The 12,557-nt window shown below is 39.0% G+C and overlaps 1 protein-coding gene across 2 annotated transcripts in view; it reads right to left on the reverse strand.

The window, feature by feature from the left end:
• The window catches only part of METTL16 (methyltransferase 16, N6-methyladenosine), a 100,107-nt gene that overhangs the window by 36,418 nt on the left and 51,132 nt on the right, over positions 1–12,557 (reverse strand). For both annotated transcript variants that reach the window (XM_037133749.2, XM_037133747.2), the window contains one exon: positions 8,236–8,378. In XM_037133749.2, the coding sequence (XP_036989644.2) occupies positions 8,236–8,378 (143 nt within the window). The remainder of the gene's footprint in view (positions 1–8,235; positions 8,379–12,557) is intronic.

Below are 12,557 nucleotides of genomic sequence, written 5' to 3' on the forward strand. Positions count from 1 at the left end.
AACAGCTAAGTTACACTAGCAATCCATAGTTATCCTGCATTTTTTCAAATCATCACAATTACCCATGTCATTTGAAATTTATCTAATTGCACATTACTTTTTAAACTTTTTCATTTATTGATTTTAGAGAGGGGGTAAAGAGAGAGAGAGAGGAAGAGAAAGAGAAACATCAATTTATTGTTTCACTTACTTATGCATTCATTGTTTGATTATAGTATGTACCCTGACCTGGAATCGAACCCACAACCTTGGTGTACCAGGATTACGCTCTAACCAACTGAGATATCCAGTCAGTGCTAATTGCACATTATTATTATTATTATTGTTATTATTATTATTATTCTCTCCTGAGGATATTTCCCTTGACTTTAGAGAGACAGAAACATCAACATGAGAAACATTAATCAGTTCCCTCCTATATATATGTAGACTGGGAACCAAACCACAATCTATATATGAGGGGTGACCCCCCAAAACCCAAAATTATCTTCTGGAGCGCAGGCCTCTTACAGTACACGATTTCCCCACTAGGCGAGTGTTCTAGGAACCCATCTCTATCAGTGGTCCAGTTGGCATTGTTGAGAGAGGCTCCGTTCAGCTTCAGTAAATTTTTTTTGAAGGTTGTTTCAACGCATTTGCCCATTTCATGCTGAGTGTTCGGCAGTTTCTGAGCAAAAACAGCATGACCCGTGTGCCCCACTCTCCCTATTCACGCAATCTTGCCTCTAGAGACTTTTTTTGTTTTCCCACGTGAAAAGTCTTCAAAGGAAAATTTTTTGCTTCTGTGGAAGAGGTGAAACAAAAAATGGTGAAAACGTTAATGGGCACCAAAACTGACCAGTTCAAAATCTGTTTTGAGCAGTGGAAAAAAGTCTAAATAGGTGTAGTGTAACAAATGGAGAACTCTAAAGGTGACTAAAGTTTAAGCATAATTGTGTAAGAATACACAATTTTTTAAAATAAATTCCAGTTTTTTGGGGGGTGGGTCCCCCTCCTATGTGCCCTGACCAAGAAGCAAACCTTCGACCTTTTGGTGTACAGGGACAACGCTCCAACCAACTGAGCCATTGGGCCAGGGTGCACATTACTTTTAAAGAGAAATTACAGATTAAGGGAATACACTATTATATTATTTTAGAAATAGAGTTTACTAACAAATATTTTGTTTTCATTACTTGTGCATTCAAGAACAGGTGACTGCCCTATTTTTGTTTCATCAATCCCCTTTCCCTTTGAAAATACAAAGGAATAATTGTTCTAAAGTACTTTAAACAAACCTGGGTGAATTTACCTAGAACATAATCAATTTCATTTAGTGGTTTTAAAATGTTTGGAAGAAAAATAGTATGTTCCCTTTAAGAAGACACTGTATAAATGAAGAATTAAAAAGAAAAATAAAAAATATATATTTTATTTATTTATTTTTAGAGAGAGAGGAAAGGAAGCAGAAAGAGCAGGAGAGAAACATCAACGTGTGGATGCCTCTCATGTGTCCCCTACTGGGGACCTGGCCTGCAACCCAGGCATGTGCCCTGACTGGGAATCAAACCTGCAACCCTTTCACAGGCCAGTGCTCAATCCACTGAGCTACACCAGCCAGGGCTAAAAGGAACTTTAAAGCCTTTGGTATGTTAAGAACAAGATGAAGAAAAAAAAACAGCAATTTGCCTTGACTGGTGAGGCTCAGTGTAACTGAGTGCTGGCCTGCAAACCAAAAGGTCGTTGGTTTGATTCCCAGTGAGGGTACATGCCTGGGTTACAGGTCAGGCCCCCTTTTGGGGGCATGTGAGAAGCAGCTGGTTGATGTTTTCCCCCCTCTTTTTCTCCCTCCCTCCCTTTCCTTTTCTCTAAAAATAAATAAAATACAAAAAAAGAGCAATTAGTACTCACATAGTGACCTATAAAGTAGGTTAATTAACACACTTCCTTTAAAATTAACATTCCCGGGCAGATTAGATCATAGTCACCAGAAGCCACAGAAAGAGCCCAGAAGAGACAAAAGAAAGATACTATGAATTCCCTCAGGAGATGAAGAAAAGCAAATGTTTGGATAAGTAAGTCTAAGTCTTATAATGGTAAAATATGTCATTGGTACTTTATATAAACTTGGGAGAGAAAAAAAAAAGGTTGGGAGAGTTCATATTTTCTTTAAACCCTTGCTGTAAAAGGTGAATACTGTATTATGAATCTTTTTAAGACTTAATCTCATCAATATACTTCACTGTGTTTTGCAAGTTATATTTCTTATAGAAAGGAAGCAGAGGTAGTAAACTGGTTGTATTAAAAATTCTGTGTTAACCTCACTCCTCTCAACAGGAATCCTGTGACAACTAATCAAAATGCAGGTAGAAAAAAATGATTAAAAAGAAGATCTAGTTACCCAAGAGACTTTGAAGCCATTATACTATTTTAACAATTACTGTACTAATAGCACTCTTCTATTTACAGCATTTAGCAATTCTTCTGAAACAGGAGGCTTCAAGGAAACTATTTTGAAATGATTTCAGACATGCAGGAGTTGCAATGATTCGGTATACTCTTTATCCAGATTCACCAATGAACATTTTCCTCCATTTCCTTGTTCTGTGTGTATATATTTTTTCTAAACCATTTGATACTTACCTAAAGATACCATTATGCCCCTTTAAACCTAAATATTTTGTACATTTAAATATTTTATTTATTTGTTTTCCGAGAGAAGAGAAGGGAGGGAGAAAGAGAGGGAGAGAAACATCAATATGTGGTTGCCTCTGAGTGTCCCAAACTGGGGACCTGGCCCAATACCCAGGCATGTGCCCTGACTGGGAACTGAACTGGTGACCTTTTGATTTGCAGGCTAGCACTCAACCCACTGAGCTACATCAGCCAGCATGCTTTTTCACTTTCATGACCTTAATATTTTTTAAGAACTGTCTTACAAAATCCTTCAAGGTGGTTTGTTTAAAGCTTCCTCATAGATTCAAGTTCTACATTTTGGGCATAAAGAGAAGAAAGGTGCTGCTGTGCCCTTCTAGGTGCCTCGTATCAGGAGGTGATCGCCTAACCAAGGTGGTATTCCTCCAGATTTCTCCACTATGAAGTTACCATATTTCTTTTTGTAACTACAAATTGTGGGGAGATACTTTGAAACTATGTAAATATCCTGTTTCTTTCCAAATTTTCCATTGCTGATTCTTTCACAAATCAATTATTACTGTAACAATTATGAAATGATTTTTCTAAATTTATTATTCCTTCTACATTTAATCAGTTGGCATTCTACTGTAATGAAGAACATTTTCTTTATCTTCCTTACATACTGCACTGCTTATTTTACTTGGTGATTATAATACATTATTGTCATTATTCATTCTGAACTCACATTATCCTATCTTTGGCTTGAGCTGACTGCTATGTTCTTCTGTTATTTAATTTCATAAAAGGTATCGCATCAATCTTACAGACCTACCCTTTTACAAAGGCATGTCAAAGTTCACAGAACTGGACAGCCTTTCAGTTGGGGGATTAACTAAAAGCTCAGTTATAAAATCTACACTTGGCCTGGCTGGTGTGGCTCAGTGAATTGAGTGCTGGCCTGTGAATCAAAGGGTTGCTGGTTCAATTCCCAGTCAGGACAAATTAAAAAAAAAAAAGAAAGAAAGAAAAAAACCAATACAATTGTTCCCTACAACTAATACTTGTAACACTTCATAACTATACTAACACCAGGTTTAAAAAACAGAAAGGGAGGGGAAGCTCTACAGTATGATGGGAACTCCTTTGTAGGTGACTGTCCCCTTAGCTCTTGCTGCTTCTAGGATTCTCTCCTTCATTTTAATCTTGGCTAATGTAATTATGATGTGCCTTGGTGTGTTACTTCTTGGGTCCATCTTCTTTGGTACTCTCTGAGCTTCCTGGATTTCCTGGAAGTCTATTTCCTTTGCCAGATTGGGGAAATTCTCCTTTATTATTTGTTCAAATAAGTTTTCCACTGGTGGCTGTGCCTTTCCCCCTTCTGGTACCCCTATAATTCGGATGTTGGAGCGTTTAAAGATGTCCTAGAGGTTCCTAAGACTCTTCTCATTTCTTTGAATTCTTGCTTCTTGACTCTTTTCTGCTTGGCCATTATTTGCTTTCTTCTGGTCCACTCCATTGATTTGAGTCCCAGTTTCCTTTTCATTGCTATTGGTGTCCTGCGCAATTCCATTCATTTCAATTAGTTTCGCCTTCATATATTTGTCTAATTTGTGGCTATAATCAACCAGTTCTGTGAGGATCCTGAGGACCAGTGTTTTAAACTGTGTGTCTGAGAGTTTTGCTATTTCTTCATCGCTTAGATCTATAGGTTCTGGGGCTTTGAGATCTTCCTGCGCCATTTTTGGTCTGTTCGTGCCTTTTAAGTGTGAGAAGCGGAGCCTTGGACTCCCAGGTCTCTGGGTTGTGATGCTGTATTTGGGGGCGTGGTCAGAGCGGGAAATGATGACCCCCTCTGCTGTTTCTCACAGCTGGGTGAGGAGCAGAGCCTTAGGTGGTTCACCAGGGCGGGGCCACTCAGAGTCGCTGGGTTGTGACTGGGTTGTGACGCTGTATGTGGAGGTGGGGTCAGAGCAGGGAAATGGTGGCGCCCTCCACTGCCGCTTGCCGTGGGACCCACAGGGCCCCAGTCCAACCGCCCACTCCCTCACCTGTCCACCCACGCACAAATGCGCGACCACAGTCAACACGCAGCACCGCTTCCCCGCTGTCTCCTCCGCGGTCGCTCGCCTGGTGGCTCGCTCGGTCGCTCACTAGGTCCAACCCTGCGCCTGGATTCCGCGCGCCTGGATTCCACGCGTCTGTATTCCGCGCCTGAGTCCATCCGACTGAGTTTTCCTGTGCAACCCCACTTCACCAGCCGCTGGTTTCGCCCCTTACCGGTCAGGCTGAAGAATTTGTTGTTAACGGACTTCCAAAAAGTTCAATTTTCCGTGTTCTGGCTGTGTTTTCTGTTGCTAATATTTAGTTGTCTCTAAACTTGGTTGTGTGAGAAGGCACGTCACATCCACCTATGCCTCCATCTTGGCGGAAGTCCTCTGAATCACATTTTCAAAGGCCCAGATTATTAAATTTATTGCCCATCACCAAATACTTGGATTATACCCAAATTCAAGAAGCATCCACCATCTGGCTGGGGGTACGTAATGAAAAGAAAAAAGGAAAATGAGGGAGACTAGGTGAAACCAGTATTAAGTTGGAACTGTTAGATACAAAGGTTTAATTCCTGGAAAAATAGTAAAATTATTCATAAAGGGCATCATCTACAGAACTACTAACCAATGACAAGAGTGAAATTTAGGCCATAAGAAGTTTGATAAAGTCTCCTAATTTATTTAAAAGGTTAAGAGAGTGAGTCTCTAAAAAAGAAAATGCTAGTAAGTAAACTCAAGTCATAGGCACAACAAACACCTGCAAATCGCTGACAGAAGGGCTGTCTGATAATGCTGTATGTCAATTGTATCAATTTTTTTTTAAAAAGGCTGTCTAATTAAAAGTCCAATTGCAGGTTGGGCCCCAGAGGCTAAATGGAGTGGTGAGAAGAGCACTGGACCAGAATCAGGAGATAATGGGTCCCAAGTCTCTAATCTGTAAAACTAAGAGGCGGTACAACTTGTACCCCCCAAAGGACTCCCAGCTGCAAAATTCCTTAAGATACAAAAGTGCAGGTGCTACAGGGGAGTTATCTCGAGTGTCATCACTGAGATCTATTTTTAGAGCTTTAAAACATGCAGTTTCCACAGCATTATAAAATTTGAGAATTGCATAGTAGCATAAACATTATGTTGACCATAAAAATATGCAGGAGGACATGAACAAGTAATACATGTACAAATGAAAGTTGCCATAGCACAGTATGAAACTGTAAACAGTATTTGCAAATAATACATTCAAGAAATTCATCTGTCCCAACTTGCTGGAGCAGACAAGACTCCTGAACCCTGTTTTTTTTGTTTTAATCCTCATCCAAGTACGTTCATGGATTTTCGAGAGAGACACTGATGTGAGACAGGAACATCATTCAGTTGCCTCCCAATTGGGGATCAAACCTGCAATCTAGTTATGTGCCCTGACCAGGGATCAAACCCGCAACCCACTGGTGCACGGGATGATACTCCAGTGAATGGAGCCACCAGGCCAGGGCTGAAACCAGGTTTTAAATCAGAACTGGGTAAGGGGCCACCAAGCTCCAGTCAACTCTAGAGACATGACAGGTTCTCAAAATTTATCCTTCCTAGCAAATGTATTCCTTTTTTTCAATTCATGGGCTACCACAGAGCCAGGTACAGGCAGACTTGAAACATATTGGCCAATTTCTCTCCCTTAGACTGGTATTACTTAACAACATATTTTTGTAGTTCAAAGGGACTTTGGAAATAACAGAAATTTACTGATTAAAAGTCTCCTGAAAACAACCTTCTCCATTTTCCTGGTTACCACCAGTCCCCTCAAAAGATGACAGGTACTGGAAATGGCCCAGATTACCTCTTTTTATGAGTTTCAGGCTCTTTAGATTTATGTTACCTACTCAGACTCTTCTCAGTGCTCAGTATTACTTAGCCTCTTTTTTCTAAATATGTAACGGATCTTTGAATGGATCAATTTAAAACAATAATTTATTAACCTTTGGCTTCAACAATGTGTGAATTTTCTATGAGAGATCATCCAATAATCCAGTTGCTTCCCACAAATATTTTTTAAAAACTCATTTAACAAATCAGGATATTTTATTTTGAAATTGGCCTTTTACTAAAATAAGCAATTTTAAACACCTATAAATCCAAAAGAAAAAGAAAAAAGTATTCCCTATCCAGCAATTCCACTTTGGGGAATACACCCAAAAGAACTGAAAGCAGAGTGTTAAGAGCTACTTGCACCCATGTTCACAGCAACATTACCCTTAACGGCTGAAAGGTAGAAGCAACCCAATGTCCATAAAAAAAAAAAGTGCTATATACACACACACACACACACACACACACACACACGATGGAATATTATTCAGCATTAAAAAGGAAATTCTGACACAAACAATATAACATGGATGAACCCGGAGAACATGATGGTAAGTGAAAGAAGCCAGTCAGAAAAAAACATAAATGATATGATTCCACTTATGTTAGGTATCTAGAACAATCAAATTCATAAAGACAAAAGATAGAACAGTGATTATCAGGGGTTGGGTGAGTATAGAGTTTTACCTTTCCAAAAAGGAAAGAGTTCTGGAGATCAGCTGCACAACAATATGAATGTACTTAACACTACTGAACTTTATGCTTTAAAAATGGTTAAGGTAAAAAAAAAAGGTAAAGGTGGTAAATTTTGTTATGTGTATTTTACCTCAATTAAAAAAATCTTCTCTAGCTCTGGCTGGTGTGGATCAGTGGATTGAGTGTTGCCCTGCAAACCAAAGGGTTGCCAGTTTGATTCCCAGTTAGGACACATGCCTGGGTTATGGGCCAGGTTCCCAGTAGGGGACACTCAAGAGGTAGCCATATATTGATGCTTCCCTCTCTTTCTCCCTCCCCTTGCTATAAAAAAAAAAAAAAAGGTAAATAAAATCTTAAAAACAAAAATCTTCTCTATGTCTCAAAGCTAAATTCTAGGGTTGAAAACCTTTTAGTTTTAAACTACCACGTTTAACAACACTTGGCAGGGTGAGAAGTCAAGTGAGGCAAATAGCTCTTTTTGACTACCTTATGCTGCTTAATAACAGGTATGTTGCTCAAAATAATTAGCTTTTAACTTAACTTTCCTCTGGAACTGTTTTAGTGATTTCAGTTTCCCTTCATTAAGTTCTTGACAGTTCAATATCCTCACATCTGTCGTTGTTTGGGAGAATGATTCCAAGAACACAAATTGCTTTGAGGACTAGGCATCAAATTTATTCTGGTTCATGGGAATGATTTGAACCCATCTGCTTTCTAATCAAAAGCCATATTTCAATCAGTTTTGTTCCATCACAGTACCGAAATAAAAGTAATATATGGTATTTTCCTCCTTTCTGTCCATGTAGTACAGATGATTACAGGAAACTCAAATCAATTAAAGGCATGAGCGCTCCTCAGAAACAGGGTCTTTGCAGACTGCAGGAGCTGCTACCTTTTCAATTGTTTTATGTTCGTTTTTTAGATCATTGTGATTACGCTGACTCTAAGTGTCGCATTTTTATTTTGGAACTACACAGGGGAAAATGTTACCAGATTGTAATAATCAACTTACCTTAATCTTTTTTTCAGTTGTAAACTGTCATGGATGATCCTTTTAACAAACTCCAACTCGCCTCCTTCTGCCATGATCTCTGTCACACCCCCTGTATTCACAGAACTAGGGGGCGGCCTTCGAGGGTTTCGAGAGTTCACTCCCTGAACAAAAACAAAAGCCTGATGTAAATTTTACACCTTTAGATTGAGTCTTTGACTGTAGTCTAGTTCTGAGTAAGAGTGCTGATATATAATTTTAGTTTCCAAATATCATGCTAGACTTAGGACTTACAAATCATATAATCATTCCAATATTACACTTTAAAATCTGCATTCATACAAATATTCCTCCTAGGATCATTTACCTTCCATCTTTGTGGATAAACATACAAAAATTTTATTTTCTTATGCACCCAATTCTGTCACTTTTTCTTTATGTTTTCTGCCTTGGTATCATGTACAGTAAGTATTCCACCCAAAGACTATATACATATTTACTTATGTTTCCACTAGCACTTTAATGGTTTTACCTATAAAATTTAGTCCATTCCTACCTCATACCACATTTAAAAAATAATTCAAATGGATCACAGATATAAATATAAAAGTTAAAACTATAAAACTCAGAGAAAAAACATAACAGTAAATCTTCACCTTAGATCAAGCAACAGTTTCTTAAGTATGACACCAAAAGCATAAGCAACAACAACCACCAGAAAAAATATAAATAAATGGGAGTGCATAAAAGTTTAAAACTTTTGAGTTGCAAAGGACATCATCGAGAAAGTAACGAGACAATTCACAGAATGGGAGAATATGTTTGCAAATAGTATATCGAATGAGAGATTTGTATCTATAATACAAAAAAAAATTCTTACAATGATAAAAATAAAAATAACCCAATTTTTAAAGGGGCAAAGGATCTGAAGAGGTATTTCTCCAAAAATATACAAACGGCCAATAGGCAAATGTAAAAATTTTCAATGCCATCAGACAAGTGGCACATCACAACTAAAATGAGATACCACTTTATCCCCACTAGGATAGCCATAATTAACAAGGATGTGAAGAAACTAAAACTCTAAACACCGCTGCTGGTGGGATGAGGCACCCAACCTCCCCCAGATTTTAGTTATAAAAATTGTGTATTTATTTTCACATGTTTAAACTTTGGTCACCTTCATAGTACTCTCCATTTGATCCTGTTCATCTATGAAGACTTTTTTCTCATTGCTTAAAATATTTAAAAAATTGTATTTTATTGACTATGCTATTACAGTTATGCTGATTTTCCCATTTGCCCCCTCCAACCAGCACCCGCCACTCCCTCAGGCAATTCCCCCCACCATCGTTCACGTCTATCATCATGTGTATAAGTTCTCTGGTTACTCTATTTCCTATTCTGTACTTTACATCCCCATGGCTATTCTGTAACTACCCATTTGTACTTCTTAATCCTCTCACCTCTTCACTGGTTATCCTCGGCCCCTCTCCTATAAGGCAACCTTCCAGTAATTAACGTCTTTTCTCTTGCTCCTAAGAGACTCTCTTTATCGTTAAACTTTGGCTTTTTAATAAGAATGTGTCTTGGAGTGGGCCTCTTTGCATCCATAATTGGGAGTTTCTGCACTTTCTGGACTTGCATGTCTATTTCCTTCACCAAATTAGTATGTAAATTCTAGTTTTTGAACTTACTGACTTTGATGCTTTTTAGTGCTTCTGCTGTTTTTTGTTTTACCTCTTCCACATGAGCAAAAATGTTCCGCTTTGAGGACTCTTTCATTTGGGGAAACCAAAAAAGTCTCTTGGAGCTAGATCTGGGAAACAGGGAGGGTGGGGCACAAGGGTACTGCTGTTTTTGGTCAAAAACAGATAAACACTGAGCACCGTGTGGGGAATTGTGCTCATAGATTACCCATCATGAAATGAATAAATGTGTTGAAACAGCCTTCAAAAAAGTTCACTGAAGTGGTCCAATGCCAGCTGGACCACTGAAACAGATGGGTTCCTAGAACACTCAGCTAGTGGGGAAGTTATGTACTACAAGATGCCCACCGTCCAGAAGATAATTCTGGGGTTTTGGGGGGCCCCTGCCTATATATCCAAAAGAAACTAAAACACTTAGCATAATGCTCTCCAGTTCCATCCATAAGCTAGGACGTGAGGGACAAATACCATATGATCTCACCTTTCACTGGAACATAATCAACAAAAAAAATGTAAACAAAATATGACCAGAGACACTGACATTATGAACAATCTTAACAATCAGAGGAGAGGAGGGAGGGGATAGAGGGGAGAAGGGTTTTTAGCAATTACTATAAAGGACACATGGACAAAACCAAGAGGGAGGGTGGAAGCAAGGTAGAGAGGTGGGTTTGCCTGGGGTTGGGGGGAGTGGTGGGGAGAAAATGCAGACAACTGTACTTGAACAACGATAAAGTAATTAAAAACAAAAAACAAAAAACAAAAGAAATGAAAACACATCCAAATACTTGTACACGATTCTTCACAGCACCATTTTAGTAACAGCCAAAATGAAAACCCAAATGTACATCGACTAATGAATGGCTAGGTGAAATGTATTACTTCTATACAATAAAAAATTATTTGGCAAATAAAAAAAAAAGATGCCAAAATATGAATGAACCTTAAATATATACTATACTTAGTAAAAAGTCAATCAGAAAAGACCACATACTGTATGATACCATGTATATGAAATGTCCAAAACAGGCAAATCCATAGAAATAGTAACTAAAAGTGAGACTAACTGGTTTTGGATTTTTGGAGGGGAGGTGGGGGTGAGGTGAAGGGGGCGGAAAAGGGGATGATGAAAATGTTCTAAAATTCATTGTGGCAATGGCTGTACGACTCGGTAAATATTCAAAAAATAATTAAATTCTACCTTTTAAGTGGGTGTGTTATAAAAAGTTATTTAGTTCTAATGCTAGTAATACTGGGTGGGGCAAAAGAAGGTTTACAGCTGTTTCCATGGAAAATAAATAAGTCAATCAATCAAGAATGCTGTGTTTTGGGTACTCACGACTGCAAACCTGCTTTTGCCCCACCCTACATTGTATTTATTTGGATGTTGATTCCAAAGGTGTGTTCACTTTAGAAAATCCAGTTTACATTTATAGCATGTACTTTTATGCATATATGTGGTATTGCAATATTAAAAAAATGTACTACAGATATGGCTATATTAGTTCTTATAATTTATCTGCATCAAAGACAAAAAGATTTCGACTTCCGCCAAGATGGAGGTATAGGTGGAAACACTACTCCTTCTTGCAAAACCAAGTTTAAAAACAACAAAGTTTTAGCAACAGAAAATGCAGCCAAACCACACAAAATTGAACTATATGGAAGTCCGACAGCAATGAACCATTCGGGCAGACTGGTACTGGGGGCGGAGGCAGCAGTGGACCGGGTTTGGCAAAAAAGATCCCCCAACCCAGACACACAGGCAGCCGAGGGCAGATCCCAGGTGTGGGGTAGCATCAGGCGGACCCAGTGAAGGTTCAAGGCGGCAGGCTGACTGCAGTCACATATTTAAGCACAGATAAACCAGCAAAGGAGCCAGCTGTGAGACAGACCTCATAGGCCCCAGCGGTGGGAAGCAGCAGAGGGGACCGCTATTTTTCCCTCTCTGACCCTGTCCCCACATACAGCATCACAACCCAGCAACCTGGGCAGCCCCGGCCTGTGAGAACAGATTGAAACATGGCTCAACAACTTAAACCCCCAGAGCTGATAACTCAAAGTGACCAAAAAATTGCCAAACTATCAGATACACAGTTCAAAACACTGGTGATCAGTATGTTCACAGAACTGGTTGATTTTAGCCACAAATTAGAGGAACACAAGAAGGCTAAATTAATTAAAATGAAGGGAAATGCACAGGAAACAAATAGTGATGGAAAGGAAACTGGGACTCAAATCAAGGGAGTGGACCAGAAGGAAGAAAAAATGAGCAAACAGAAAAATATGAAGAAACAAGAATTAAAAAAAAATGAGGACAGGCTTAGGAACCTCCAGGACATCTTTAAACGCTCCAACATCCAAATTATAGGGATACCAGAAGGGGAAGAAAAACGGCCACAAGTGGAACACTTATTTGAACAAATAATAAAGGAGAACTTTCCCAATCTGGCAAGGGCAATAAACTTCCAGGAAATCCAGGAAGCTCACAGAGTCCCAAAGAAGGTAGACCCAAGGAGGAACACACCAAGGCACATCATAATTACATTAGCCAAGATTAAAATGAAGGAGAGAATCCTAGAAGCAGCAAGAGATAAGGGGACAGTCACCTACAAAGGACTTCCCATCAGACTG

Source organism: Artibeus jamaicensis, unplaced genomic scaffold (assembly GCF_021234435.1).
Source record: "Artibeus jamaicensis isolate MK-2021 breed Jamaican fruit bat unplaced genomic scaffold, CSHL_Jam_final contig_2790, whole genome shotgun sequence".
Lineage (NCBI taxonomy): Eukaryota > Metazoa > Chordata > Mammalia > Chiroptera > Phyllostomidae > Artibeus > Artibeus jamaicensis.